The sequence below is a fragment of the Natator depressus genome, chromosome 8 (genome assembly GCF_965152275.1).
Source record: "Natator depressus isolate rNatDep1 chromosome 8, rNatDep2.hap1, whole genome shotgun sequence".
Lineage (NCBI taxonomy): Eukaryota > Metazoa > Chordata > Testudines > Cheloniidae > Natator > Natator depressus.
Genome location: NC_134241.1, coordinates 68,231,893 through 68,247,640, shown reverse-complemented (window position 1 = coordinate 68,247,640; position 15,748 = coordinate 68,231,893). Strand labels below are relative to the sequence as shown.

At 39.4% G+C, this 15,748-nt stretch overlaps 1 protein-coding gene across 2 annotated transcripts in view; it reads right to left on the bottom strand.

Moving 5' to 3' along the window:
- COL11A1 (collagen type XI alpha 1 chain) overlaps window positions 1-15,748 on the bottom strand; it is a 234,582-nt gene that overhangs the window by 98,320 nt on the left and 120,514 nt on the right. For both annotated transcript variants that reach the window (XM_074961235.1, XM_074961234.1), the window contains 5 exons: window positions 10,406-10,459; window positions 5,422-5,475; window positions 3,061-3,105; window positions 2,849-2,902; window positions 2,719-2,763 (listed from right to left, as the gene is read on the bottom strand). In XM_074961235.1, the coding sequence (XP_074817336.1) occupies window positions 2,719-2,763; window positions 2,849-2,902; window positions 3,061-3,105; window positions 5,422-5,475; window positions 10,406-10,459 (252 nt within the window). The remainder of the gene's footprint in view (window positions 1-2,718; window positions 2,764-2,848; window positions 2,903-3,060; window positions 3,106-5,421; window positions 5,476-10,405; window positions 10,460-15,748) is intronic.

The following is a 15,748-nucleotide window of genomic DNA, read 5'->3' as shown; positions in this document are numbered from 1 at the left end:
ATGGTTTATTTATTACTAGTAGCACTTTCTTGGCCATAAGTCCCTTTTCCCCTTTGATCCTCGAGCCATGAGGCTTTCTAATAAAAAGACATTTATATTTTTTTTATTCACAATATGAGTTGCAGATTTCAAGCCAGTAGGAGTATGTGAGAAGAATACTCTAGAATTCCAATATCACATTATTAAATGTACATTTGCTTGTGTCATTGTTTTTAAAAGTTTTCTATAGAGGACAGATATTTAATATTTAAACGGCTAGCAGCTGAAATATTTCTAGCCAGTCAGAAATGTTTTTTTAAAGTTCCTCTCTTTTTTGGCTAACAACTCTCCCCTCTGTCATATGCCTCATTTTAGAGCACATGGCCAAAGTACACAACGGCCACTCTCAGATGAAAGGCTTGTGTGCTCCTGTGACACATTATACCTTTCAGCTAATCCATTCCTCTCCATTGACGCTTTTTCTGCTTCCCCTCAGATCTGCCCATTGTCTTCTACCTTCTTGCCCACTCCCTACAACACTGCTTCCTAATTCCACTCCCCTTGACTCTGCCTTCCAGTTCCAAAGTGCCTTCCAAGTTCCAAAGTACACAAAGTACTCTGCCTTCCAAGTTCCAAAGTACACAACGGCCACTCTCAGATGAAAGGCTTGTGTGCTCCTGTGACACATTATACCTTTCAGCTAATCCATTCCTCTCCATTGATGCTTTTTCTGCTTCCCCTCAGATCTGCCCATTGTCTTCTACCTTCTTGCCCACTCCCTACAACACTGCTTCCTAATTCCACTCCCCTTGACTCTGCCTCCAGTTCTGGAGCTCTGCTTTCCCGCTCTCTGCAGCCTTTCTCCAGGCTCCATGATGTGGAGAGATCTATAGTTTGGCCTGCTACTCCCACTCAACATTCCCCCCCTACTCCAATCAATCCTCTCTCCACCTCAGATTCCCACTCCACGTGTTCCACACCCCTAACTCCCACACACTTCCCACTTCACCCACCTCTTCTCTCTGCCTCTCAACTGTGGTTCATTCCCCACCTACCCCTGTTCCACTCAGCTCCCTACCTTTCACCTGACACCCAGCGGCTCCCTGCCTCCTCCATCACCACCATCTCCAGGTTCCCAACTGTCATTCCAAACCTCACCTCCTGCTCTGTCTTACCCCACTCCAGTTACCATCCTTCAGCTCTGCTAGCAGCTCAGCTGCAGTCTGTGATTTCCTGTGATTTTTCATTAACTGAAAATCCCTGGAGTAGAATCTCACTCTGGGTGAGATTCTACTTCAGTGATTTTCAGTTAATGAAAAATCACAGGAAATCGATGAAAGTCTTCTTAAATAGAACCTATATTTTACATGTAGCTGTAATGCATTTTTCTGCATATGTTGAATGGTTTTCCACCAGAAGTGTTGGCATACTTTTTGTGAGCAGAGATTTGACTTTTAACTTTCATAGACATATACAGGCATGCACATTCCATTGTAGGAGGAGATGTTGATTAAAAACTGACACATTCTGTTTGCAATTATTAGGGAACGTTCACTATATTTGGTTCAATGTTGGTTCCTGCAGACACTTAAGCTGTGAGAGCTTGAGATGTCTATAAAACAGATTCTAAACAAAACACACTTCTACCGTCTCCTAATACTATTTCTATCATACACCCTTGGTCTCTAATCTTTAACTTTGCAGGCATTGTTGGCGATTACTGCTTTTCAGACTTCTCACACATTCCCAGCAAAGTTTGTTTGTTGTTGCTCTGCAACTGTTAGTGCATTCAGGTATCAATCTTGAACATGGAAATACTGTGGCAGATGATGTGGCTTCTCATAACATGGGACAAAGCTAGGTTGCTTAAGAAACTACAGCTTGAACACACTGGAATCAAACATTCTTGAGGTCAAAAGGGAAAAGTAATCTCAACTGGGAACTCAGCTGTTGGTTTCGTTTTGTTTTTTAAAGGATACCATTCATGTGCTCTATATGGCTGTGTAAAAATAAGCCACAAATATGTTTGCGTGAAAATTGGGATGAAACAAAATGTAGTCATCCAAACTTTAGCCTCTCCAAGTAACCCAGTCAAAGGGAAGATTCACTTATCTGTAGGAGTTAAATTGCTTGTTCTGTGATTACAAATCCATTTTATAATTTTTCTATGTGCTACTGTATAGTTTATAGACTCTGTTTGATTGTGTATTGATTCAAATTTAATATCATGCGGTGGATTCTATTTTACCCAGCAGCAGGAGTTCTCAAGCATGTGATTAGGTGATTAGGACAAAAGAATCAGCTGGTGTCAATATATTAGCTTTTAGAGGCATTGAGTACTTTAAAAAACCCATCTACTAACAGCAACTCTGCTGAACGGGGCATTTTTATTAATAGTGAGAATCTCATAAAGCTGAGAAATGTAATTTGGTTTGTTTGGATATGCACCCAAAAGTCTGGATGGCGATCCCAACCTCATCCCAATGATCCCAATTTCTTAGGTATGCCAAACTGGGTGTCTGAGAGAAAAAACAAGACTTCAAGGCTTCCTGCTTCTAGCTGAGCAGGAAGGACAGCACTGTAAGGAAGTCCACCCTTGAGGTACAATATGACAGTGCAATTGCTTCACATCCTAGCCAGAGAAGTGCAAAGACATAAGAAAGCGGGGAGAGAGGAGAAAGAGAGCAAAAAAAGAGATGCAGGAAATAAAATGAGGAGAAAAAGCTATTCCAGACCTACCCTTTCACCTGGTGGGCCGGGAGGGCCATCACTGCCTGCAGTGCCCTAGAAAATAAGAACAATTTGTTCAAAGATGAAGCCTAATTTTCTTTGAGAAATAGTTTTGCAGCAAATAGCATCTGACAATTACCTTAGGGCCTGGTTTTCCTGTGGGACCTCGTGGGCCTCTTGATCCCCGTGGACCCTGTGAATTTGAGATACAGATACAAATGGTGATGGTCATACAGGACAGTGTGTCAGAGTCAGCCATGCATTTTTACAGTAGGTGTAAAACATCACAGAGGTGGCAATCACTAAGGGAATGCAAGTAATGGTTTTAAACAAACAAAAGAAAATACATACCGTTGGCCCTCGCTGTCCCCTGGGACCTGGTTTGCCATGTAAACCCTGCCAATGAAAGTTCAAATAAATCATCTTAGCATGTGGCATTTGACTGGGAATGAAAGTTTTGCTGTTGCTATGAGGCAATGTGCAGCTCTCCTAGGACTAAATGCTCTTTTATATCTTATCTGCTGTGCATTTTAATTTAAAGAAACAGGTTTTTACTAAAATTGACCATCTTGCTGAAATCACTGTGCATGCAGCTTTATTCATTAGCTTCTACGTGTTAGGGCTAGATTCTGCCCTTGGCATCAGAGCCCATTAATGTTGCTGCACGGCCCATTCACAGCCACTGGAGTCCCTGAGAGCGATTCTGGATCAGCCAGAATTTCTCCTTGGAGCTCCCTTGCAGCAAGCCCACTGCACCATCCCGGGAGATGGTACATCACACTCCCGCTGGACAGCTCCACTGGCTAAGAAGGGAAATTGCTTTGTAGGAAGGAGCAGGGACCATACTGCATAGCTCTTGCACAGAGCCAGCATCTTTGCCCTTAATATGTAGCTCCAATATGTCTTTCATATGGAGACTCTATAGATCCCTTTCCTGAGGTGGACTTTACGCTAGGATTGTAATGGATTCTAATGTGAAGAAGCTTTTAATTCAAGGAGCCATATTCTCCTGATAGAAAAAAGAAACACAGTGACTGTTACATGTTAAAATCTAACCAGTGGAAATGGGATCTTCATATAAAGTTCTCATTTTAAAAAGAATTACATGCATATTCTCACTGTTTTGTCATCATACAAGAGAATACTATTTTAGTACTATAATACTACTCAGGTTGTAAGCTCTTTGGGTATGTCTACACAGGAAAGAAAAACCCCATGTCTGGTCCAGGCCAGCTGACTCACGCTTGTGGGACTTGGGCTACAGGGCTGTTTCACTGCTGTGTAGACTTCTGGACTCAGGCTGGAGCCTAGGATCTGGGACTCTATGAGGTGGGAGGGTCCAGAGCCCAGACTTCAGCCCATGCCCAGAAGTCTACACAGCGGTGAAATAGCCCTGCAGCCTGGACCTCACAAGCCTAAGTCAGCTGGCACAGGCCAGCCACGGGTGTCTAGTTGCTTGGTAGACATACTCTTGGAGGCAGGGACTGTCTTTTCATTGTGTGTACTGTGTTTACCACAATGGATTCCTGATCCATGGTTAGGTCTTTAGACTATACTACTCTTGATACTACCTGTAACAGATAAAAGCCAGTTACGCTGGCCCAATTCAGAAGTCCGTGGTTAAATGCCTGGCTGAATTGACGCTTTTCTTGACATCTAATAACCTTATATTTTCATATTTTAAAGTGTGTTCTTGTGCATGTTACAGCTTCAGGTTTCCTAATTTAGCCTCCTGATTAATGGTTCAGAACAATGATTTTTAATACTGCTTTATCCAAAAAATAGGGTCTGAATGTTTTTTTTTTTTTAACATTCCTTGTTGGTCTCTGTAAAAAAAAAAAAAAAAAGAACTGCCTTCAGCTCGGCTAAAACCATTATTAAAAAAAAAAAGCAAACTCAAAATACAATTGTTTCTCAAAAATGTAATATTTAAAGTGGTGAATCTGTGCTTTTGATTCCTTGCTGCTAAATAAAATTGATTGGTAGGCACAGTAATCATATACCTTACTTCAATCTGACTTAACGTCACACTGAGTTGTCATCTATGAGTTCCAAGTCATCCTTTCACTTCTGATAATTTTATCAGCTTTCTAACAACATGATCAGCCACATCTAGTTGAGCTTTACAGGCAGCAGTGCAGTGACCTTCTTTTTAATGCCCCCCCCTTTTTTTTTATTGTGGTTGGAGATGCTGCATATTAGCTTCTCCCCATGTGCTTCAAATAAACGAAGCAGCAAAAGCTGACATTTTACTTCCACTTGATAAATATATGTTCTTCATCCTGCTTGCTATAGTCTGATGAATCAGAATGCATAGAAAATCCAAGTTAAATTGCATGGTATTTAGATAATTCACAAGATACGAAAATAGTCCTTGCCAGTGGTCTAGCTAGTCCACTTCCAATATGAGCCATTTCAGAAGAAGATGAAAAACACTCCCTAATGGACAATTATTGAATAAGCTACCTGGTGAGAGAACTTCTTTCTATCCCAGATACTGAGTGGTTGCGTTAATGCCCTGAAGCATGAGGATTTATGTCTCATGCAGTTTGATACTATTTAATATATCTTTGGATGTTCAGTCTTATCCAGATAAAGGCCCAATGCTATAATACCTGAATGTTCTCTTGAAGCTTCTTGTCTTTATATATTTTAGCAGAGAGTTCCACAGGCTAATTAAGCATTGTGTTTTTTTAAAAAAGTATATCATACCCTTGCACCTTTCTCTCCATTGGCACCTGGGAATCCTGGAAAACCAGTGGAGCCCTGTATGAGAAATGGATGCAAATATCATCAAATATCTGTCACACCACCGCCATACATCCGGTACTTAATCTAGAATTAAAACACATCACCAAATTGATGCAAAACATACATTACAATTAGATCAATGGAAATAGTTTTTAAAGCTCTGGTGAATATCTAAAAATTAACTTACCATAACGCCTCAAGTCCTGAATGCATTAAAAACATCAACATATGTAATGACATTATTTTTCATGAACATCAGTAAGAAACTGTTTGACAAAACTTTTCCAATTTTAGTTAACAGTCGGAAAGAAAAGTTCACTAACCACCACTAGAAATTATTTTATTAAATCATGACCAAGAGAAATGAATTTTGGGAACTTGCCTCTGCTGAATCAGAGTGGCAGAACTAAAATTCTTTTCTTAATGAAGTATCAGTGTTGCACAGAGCATTCTTGTGGGCCTTATTGCTCTTCTGGTCAGCTATTTAAGAGGGCTGATTTGCACTTTTGTTTTCAAGTGGCTGTTACTGTGTGTTCACATTCACATTTCACAGACACATTATGACTAACATTAAAAACTCCAGTTCTGTTCAAGTTAGGTAACTCAGTAGAAAACATCTGTTTTAGCAGAACTCTCTTTACAGAGGTCTATATAACCCACCACTGATGGTCTGTGTGGCTGTGCAGTGGGATTGCATAGAGCCTAGAACATAACTTGGACTTCAGGAAAGAGTCTTGAATCTGGGATGATACTGCTTGCTAAACCCTACCCACACCTTTTCCCCATCTCACCCTCACAAAGCCCACCATGCCTTCTGACTTCAATAGCAGTTGTATATATGTATTTATTTGAAGAATAGGTCCTACTATTTATTATGAATAGGTCCTACTATTTATTATTAATAGGTCCTACACCTCCTCTCTCATATATTTTCAGACACTCACATCTATATTAAAATATATATAACACCCCAACAAGCTCTCAGATCAACTTTAACACTGGTGGGTCTCTGCCAGGATTAGACAGTGTGCAGTTAGTAAAAAGCCCTGAGTTTCCTAGTCAGAAGAAATACTTTTGATAAGATAACCAGTCATGCTTTTCACTTACATGGAGACCATACCTTTATCAACCCTGATCAGCAGGGATATTTTTCAAGGGAACAAGAGCTCCTCAAAAGAGCTTCTTGCTAAGTGATGCCCCCCTCTTATCTTTCAAATGAAAATGATACTTCTGTTCCAGTGTTATGATCAACGTTGACAAACTTGCTCGCTTTATTCATAAAAAGGTGGCCATTTGGACACTCACATGCAGTTACTCTATGAAACAGTGTACACATAACAAATTTGGAGGTTATACGCTCTTGTGGTGCATGAAATTTAGACAAGCTAATGGATGCTCACAGTAATTAACCATTAACCATGGCCCTATGAAGAGTTCACTGTGAAGGAAGAACCTAATATTCTACAGTTTACAGAGAGAACTTAGAAAATGTGCTGACCATCAGGAAAATATTTGTTAAATTTAGCTAATGAGCTATAAATGTCACCATTCCCTCCACCACAACAAAATGGTTACAAGGAGAACTGACATGAGTCAACAAATACAGCTGTTTCCAGGAATTATTCCTTTCTCCCCACTCAATGTAATCCTTTACCCTTTCTACTTCTGTCATACCATTCTGAAGGATAGTGCTGGCTTGTCAGCTGCCAGTGCACTGATTTGCTAAGGGGGTGACCTGGGGTTAGAAAAGACCATTGACTTGACACAGCTTACTTTCAAGTTACAGGAGATTAAAAATCACAGGTTTGGTTTGGACTGTCAATAGGGTAGTACTGGCCATATTCTGCTCAGTTCCCTGCTGCGATAACTGATCCATCTTTGTATGCACAACGTTAGTGGGGTTTTTTTTATTATTGGTTTAGCAACAGGTAAACAGCTAGCTACAATGTAAATGGCCAGACTGTAAGAAAGAACTTCTCCATTTTCTTTGTAGCATCAACTAATATTCTTTTCTGGTTTTGTTTTTAAGTTCTTTATGGTTTCCTTTTAATATACCTTATTTATAATAAGGCGTTCCATTTATCCACTAACTAAGCTGTCTTTGGGGGGTCAGGCAGCCCCAGTGCTGATGGTTTTACATGAACAGAGAAAGAAGGAATTTCTTGTTTGAATTGTTTTCACCAGTTGTGATTCAGTGTATAAAAGCTGAAGAAAGTCTAATTTGGTACGAGGCCCCAAGTGTGCCCTTAAAACTGTGTGTTATAGTACCAGAGAGAAAAACTGTTCAGACATTAGTATGAAAGGCTTAGCTATAAATATTTAATATATACAGTTTTCTCAGAACTTCCTGCAATCAAGCTGATGAGGACTAGATTTGAGAAAAATATAGTGAAATTATCTTATAATGGTGCCTTTGCCTAAGAACAGCACACAGAAGCAAATTCATACAAGGCAAATAAGTGGCAGAAAAAAATCACCTTGAACCAGCTACTGACTATTGGAGCAGGACTTCTTATTTCCTTTAGACAACCATTATAGATTATATGCACCTTTTGATTCCGTCAACCTTTTTAATGTTGATTTCAACAGGACTATGGGTAGAAAAACATGCTACCGAACATGAGTAAGGGTGGCCAAACAACAGGCCCTGAGTGACTTGATGCATTGTAGCAGTCAAAACCCTTTCTAATCTGGTTGCCTAAACTTCATGGAATAGCCAACAGTGCATATAGTTTGAATTAATTTCAGTTTTAACTTAACTTAATTTAACTTAACGAAATTCCCAGTGACATCTATATTGGAAAATATCCACCAATTTTCTTTGAAGTGTTCGTCTTTTTTGTTCTTAATACTGAATAATGTAAAACCTCTTTGATCTTAGACATGTCAAAAGAGAACAAAAAAGAACACTGAAATCTCCGACATTTAGGTTAAAAGGCAGAAGCAAGAAAGGATCTCTTTATCAAGAGTATTCACCTTGAGAAACACTTTCCTTAGACTGCTAGGGTCTGTTTCATTCACACAGAGTATTCAGTGAATAAATACGCTTAAGAGAGGTTACTTAGCAGAAATATAGGGCCAAATTGTAGGCTACAGACATAAAAAAAATATTTCAGTTAGTTATCCAGAAAGTATTATCTCTGTCCAAAATCACCAGTTCAAATTTGGAAGTAAGAACAGATCCCAGAATTTAGACTAGAGCAGCGGTTTTCAAACTATGGGGTGGATCTCCCAAGGGAGGCGTGGGAATGTGTCACGGGAGGCCTGAGTTGTGTGCTTTTTTTTTTTTTTAAAGAGCTCTGGCTGTCAATCCCAGGTAGTTGAGGCTCATATAGAAGGACCATGGGTGGTGATATATGTGCTTGTGGGTGGTGGAGGTGGTGGTGGTGAGGGGGTAAACTTACTACAGACACAAAAAAGGGGGGCTGATCAAATAAGTTTGAGAACAACTGGACTAGAGGAAAGCTCAATATTTTATTGAGATGACATTCAGTCCTGCTAAAGGGGTAAGAGTTTTTCATTTATTGTACTATGCATTCCCAGCTGGTCTCATCTTTGAACCACTCAGAAGGTAAGATGTAGAGAGGGACTTTCACAGACAACAGGAAATGTCCCTAACATTTTTAACGTTCCCCCAAAAATTATTTTTAATAGGTTTTTCTATCAGTTGCTTAATCTACACTGAGCCACTTCTCAAAACTACATTAAACGGATCCTTTTAAAATGTAGTTTACCATTATTAAGTCTTTATAAATAATTTAGAAACAGAACCAGCTAACACAGATATTTTTTAGGGACGACAGAGTCCAAATGATACTTGAAGGAGGGACAACTGCAAAAAAAGAAACAAACAAAACAGGGAATTGTGGACAGAAGGTAGGGGACTAACACAGGACAAAGAACAAAGCTAAGCATTCTGGTTATATGAATGTCAAGCAACAGACATCAGTCACCCTCTTAACACAAGCAAAGGAAAAATATGGAGAAAACTGTGAAAGACAATATTGTAAGAGTCCATCTCCTATCTTTCATGGTCACACACTTGGAAGTGTGTTGGAGATGTTAAGACGGCTCTTTCTGTAGTTAGTAGAAGATGGCAGAAACATAGCAGTGACAGTCTAAGGACTATATCTGGGTCCTCAGACCATATTGCAAATTCCCATGGACATCAGCTTGAGTTCTGGGGCAACATATGGCTTTAAGTCTTAAAGAGGCAGGAGTATCAGCAGTTGGCTCTTTGTCACTAGTCCATGATGTGTATAATAGTATATTGCTGGCACAGGTATATAATGCAAGTAAGATTGGCAGGGGCTTAAAAGTTGTATAGTTGAGGGAAAGGGAAGTAGTGGTCTAAAATGAACAACTGTAACGGACCTAACACATTTTTTTGACATAAATTAAAACATCATGGTCAGGAAAAACAGAGTGAGAAACAACTCGGGGTTTGGATGCTCATAGACTCATAGATATTAAGGTCAGAAGGGACCATTATGATCATCTAGTCTGACCTCCTGCACAATGCAGGCCACAGAATCTCACCCACCCACTCCTTCAATAAACCTCTCACCTGTGTCTGAGCTATTGGAAGTCCTCAAATCATGGTTTAAAGACTTCAAGGTGCAGAGAATCCTCCAGCAAGTGACCCATGCCCCATGCTACAAAGGAAGGCAAAAAAACCCCAGGGCCTCTTCCAATCTGCCCTGGAGGAAAATTCCTTCCTGACCTCAAATATGGCGATCAGCTGAACCCTGAGCATGTGGGCAAGATTCACCAGCCAGATACCCAGGAAAGAATTCTCTGTAGTAACTCAGATCCCACCCCATCTAACATCCCATCACATGTCCTCCTTCCTTAAATATATAACTAATAGAACAGCTGCCGTTGTGGTTCATTTGTCCACAGCAAACCCACTCTTGAGTGCCATAAATAAAACTAACTCATTTACCTTTGGACCTTGTCTTCCTGGATATCCTGGCAGTCCTGGAACCCCAAGTTTACCCTGAAATTAAAAAAAAATTGTTTCTAGTAGTTCTTAATAGTTTAGTCATAACTTTATATAAAATTTGTTTCCTTCCATAACATATACAATCAAATATTTTATTACATTCATCTTCATACTTCACCTATTTCCCTCCTGAGAAGTGGTCAATTGGCTTTGTTTCCAAAACCTCAGTTCCAAGAACGAAATCCTAATCTTGCTGAAATGGATGACGTTTTGCCGTAGACGGCAATGAACCCAAGATTTCACCCAAACACTCTTTCAACATTGTAATGTAGTGATGGTGGCAACAAAACATTAACACACCCTTTAACACAAAAGGCAATTCCCATAACAGTGCTTTTCACGTTGCACCACATGTTGGCTAATGTGTTTTGTTTATCTATAATCTCCATGAAAGCCAGTGGATATTTGAAGATCAAGCTCCACAGGTTGTCTTGAAGAGTTCTAAACTATATCAGAAAACATCATTGAAAATCATACCCCAAGAATAATCCAATATCACATAATATGTGGTGTGTTTTGAGAAAGCTGGCTGTCTTCCCAGCATCAGACAGGAAAATAGGCTGAGTAGATTGATGCTATTGATGTTACTAATTCTACTGCCTGAAGGTGGAAGGAGGGAATGCTGCTGTGTCCAGATTTCATAGTGTAGGTCCCACTCCATAGTCTTAGGTGATGAAACAAAGAATGTGTGCTAATTTGTCATTTTCAAAAATAAGGAAAAGTTGTTTTGCTCTCTAAGAGCCAGAGCCACTAGAGAAGAATATGGGTATTGTAAACACTCTACAGTATTCCAGGCCATCACAATTTTGAAGTGGTCTCTACAGAAAAGATGTGAGAATGAAACATAATCTTGGACTCCAGCAATAATCTGGGATGCTAGAAAAGAGATACGGGGAAGCTCCTGCCTGAAAAGTGGCGTTTGACAAAATAAATGTGTGTGCTTAAAAAAATAAAGCAGATGAATAAAGATGCAGAATATAACTCATGTTCATGAAAGCTTGTTTGTGCCTGGCAGGAGATATTATTAAAGAAGAATTCAGCCATTTATAAAGATAACCATGCTGACAGTTATATTCCACATCAAAGCCAGTTGAATGCATTAGAACTACTTAAGGTAGCATCCCCTAAAAGAAAAGTTTCACAGCGTGACATTGTTTCACACCCTGATAAATTCAGTGGGAGTCTTTCCGCTGATTTCAGTGGGAGCCAGGACTAAGCTGACTATTTGGAGTCTTTTTGGTGACAAGATCCTCTCTGCCCATTTGCTCTTTCTTCAGTATGCTCCGCGCTGGCATTATTGTTTGAGCAAATTCAGCCCCTGCCTCCTGGGGTGTGGAGGGTTCCCTGGCAGTAGGGCCACATGAAAGTGGGGAACACAGAAGGACCAAAGTGGTCTTCAGGATGTTGGGGGTTGGACCAGGTTGGGCACCTTCTGCATGGTGGAGACCTCCCAGTGTGTGGCAGAGGACAGGGCATGGGTTGCTGCTATTACATGGATCTTCCCTTTCTCCCACGCTCATGTTGGTGTGGGAAGATGTTAGGGTCACAGAGACTATTCCAACCATTAGACTGCAGAAGCCTTCACAGAGCAATTCTGCAGCCAGCCCATGTCATGGACAGCAGTGAGCACTCTCCCCCAGTCCATCACATATTGGCCCAGCATTCAGGCTGGACATTTGACTCAGGATATGGAATTTAAGGAGCCAGTATCCATACAAATGGGAATAATCTGGATCAAATATATTTCAGAGGCTCATCTAAACTAAGCCACCAGTGCTGCTAACTCTTAAAATTCTGTCACAAGTCTCCTGGTATTTGGTATTTTTCTTAACGCTCCAGCTCCTGAAGTCAAGAAGATTGTGAAAAAATCTCATCTTTCAATGTGGGGGAGGGGTGAGTAACTTGTTAGCCTTTGTAGAGTAAAACTGGAAAAAAATGAACCCTTAAGGCTCAAAAACCAGAATGCAAATTAACAGAACCCTAAATTTGTTAATATTTTAAAATCTTATGAGTTTTTACCCCCATCTCATGATTTTTTACTCATATTTGGAATGTTTGGAGTTGGCTATACTGAAAATCTCTTTAAACCGTACATTCATTTGTAAATCTCATGACACCAATACACTTTCCCATGAGAATCCTAACATTTTCACGTTTTTGGCAGGTCAGATATGGTGTAGGAATAGCCTTTTTTATGGTATTTCAGTACTCTCAATCCTGGCTGAAAACAGAAAATTCAGCATTCAGAAATGCTATAAAAGAAGCTAACTAAAGAGTCAGTTATGGTTTGGGAAAAAGTTCCTTTCAATTCTTGTTTTAATAGAACTTGTTCGCTGATCCAGTTACAACTCAATACAAAGTGATATTCTAATCTGAATTGTGCTTCCATTCATCCAGGATAATAGTTCTAGCCTTCTTTTGTTATACGTTCTTTGATTCATGACCTTGTTATCAGCTGACAGGGTATTCTGCAACATTTTGGGGAACATTAATTCATAAATAGCTCCCAATAGTTAAATAAAACTGAAAAGAACTCTTCTTGGAATGAGTGAACTGACTCTTAAGATAAGTTATTTGATGACAGTTTATGAATGATTCCAGTATCAAGTCTTAAATATAACCTTTCCTGTACTTCTAGTATGCCATGTAAATAAATCATTATGAACAGTAATGTTATGTTTATGACAAGAAGCAACTTATAATGAAAGAGTATTTCTTTCTATCTCTACTATCGCTAAAATATGTTCCTTCCTTTTTAGTGCCTTCTGCTGAAACTCTAGTCCATGATCCTGGTCATCTCTTTTAATACTGAGCATCTATATAGTCCTGTATATATTTAAATACAAAACAGACTTTTATTATTTTTTATTAGACCTTTTGTCCTAAAAGATGAAGAGGAACTGATCACAGAAAGGAAATTTAATGATAACTTAGATCAGGGATAGGCAACCTTTGGAACGTGGCCCGTCAGGGAAATCCGCTGGCGGGTCGGTTTGTTTACCTGCAGTGTCCACAGGTTCGGCCAATCACAGCTCCCACTGGCCGTGATTCGCCGTTCCAAGCTAATGGGGGCTGCGAGAAGCGACGCGGGCCGAGGGATGTGCTGGCTACCGCTTCCCGCAGCCCCCATTGGCCTGGAACAGCGAATCACGGCCAGTGGGAGCTGTGATCTGGGAACCTGTGGACACCGCAGGTAAACAAACTGCCCCGGCCTGGCAGCGGATTTCCCTGACAGGCCATGTTCCAAAGGTTGCAGATCCCTGACTTAGATGCAAGTAATCATGACATGATCACATTTATAATGTGCAAGAGAATAAAGTCCAGATCTCTCTCTCTCTCTCACGCACACACACACACAAGCCAGATCAGCTGCGAGGAGGAATTTAATCAGATAAATTGAATGATAAATTGTAATAATTTAAGAATGCCTTACTATTTGCTCCCCTCAAAAAGCCTCAATCAAGGAAGAAGGCTGTCCTGGTTTAAAAAAAAACTAACCAGGTTCAGAGGGGAAGCGAAGATAGCTATAAAAATAACAACAAATGGAAGAAAGTGGAAGCTTATATTAATAAGTATAAATCAGAAGTTAAGAATTGTAGAAAATTGGTAAGGGAAGCAAAGGGACACAAGAAAAAATCTATGGGCAGCGGAGTTAAGGTAAATAAGGAGTTTAAAAAAAATATATTAGGAACAAAAGAATCCTGACAATGGTATAGGTCCATTACTAAATGGAAATGGTAGAATTATCAATAGTAATTCAGAAAAAAACAGAAGTGTTCAATAAATATTTCTGTTTTATACCTGGATCAAAACCAGACAATATAGTCTCATCATATGATGATTATAACACTCTTTCTATTCCAAAAGTATCTGTGGAGGATGTTAAACAGCAGTTATTAAAGCTAGACATTTTTAAATCAGCAGGTCCAGGTAACTTGCATCAAGAATTTTAAAAGAGCTGGCCGAGGAGCTTGCTTGACCATTACTGTTGATTTTCAATAAGTCTTGGAGCACTGGGAAAGTTCCAGAAGAAAGCAATTGTTGTGCCAAGTTTTAAAAAAGGGGAAATGGGATGATGTGGGTAATTATAGGACTGCCAACCTGGCAGCAATACTAGGAAAACTAATGGAACGGAGGATACAGGATTGATTAGTAAAGAATTAAAGGAGGATAAAGTAATTAATATAAGTCAAAATGGGTTATAGAAAATAGATCCTATCAAACTAGCTTCAATTTTTATGAGATTACAAGTTTGGTTGATAAAGGTAATAGTGATATTATAATATACTTAGACTTCTGTAAGTTGTTTGACTTGGTACCATACAACATTCAGATTAAAAAAATAGAACAATATAAAATTAATACTGCACATATTAAATGGATTAAAAACTGGCTAAGTGATAGGTTTCAAAATGTAATTATAAATGGGTAATGGTCATTAAGCTGGTGAGTTTCCGGCAGACACCCGCAGGGATCAGTTCTTGGCCCTATGCTATTTAACATTTTTGTCAATGATCTGGAAGAAAACATAAAACCATCACTGATAAAGTATGCAGATGACACAAAAATGGGAGAGTTGTAAATAATGAGTATGACAAGTCACTGATTCAGAACTGTCTGGATCACTTGGTAAACTGGGAGCAAGCAAACAACATGCATTTTAATATAGATAAATGTAAATGTAAACATCTACGAACAAAGAATGTAGGCCATACTTAGAGGATGGGAGGGGGAGCTCTATCCTGGGAAGCAGTGATGCTGAAAAAGATGTGGGGGTCATGGTGGATAAACATGAGCTTCTAATGCAATGCTGTGGCCAAAAGAGCTAATGTGATCCTGGGATGCATAAACAGTGGAATCACAAGTAGGAGTAGAGAGGTTATTTTACCTCTGTATTGGCAACTGCTGCTGAAATACTGAGTCCAGTTCTGGTGCCCACAATTCAAGAAGGATTTTGGTAAATTGGAGTGGGTTCAAAGAAGAACCATGGGAATAACTAAAGGATTAGAAAATGTGTTATAGTGATAGATGCAAGGAGCTCAATCTATTTAATTTAAGAAAGAGAAGATTAAGGGGCCTTGATTACAGTCTATAAGTATCTACATGGGGAACAAATATTTAATAAGGGGCCCTTCAATCTAGCAGAAAAAGATGATCCAAAGGCTGGAAGTTGAATCTAGATAAATTCAGACTGGAAATAAAGCATACATTTTTAACCATAAGGGTAATTAACCATTGGAACAATTTACCAATGGTTATGGTGGATCCTGCATCTCTGACAAT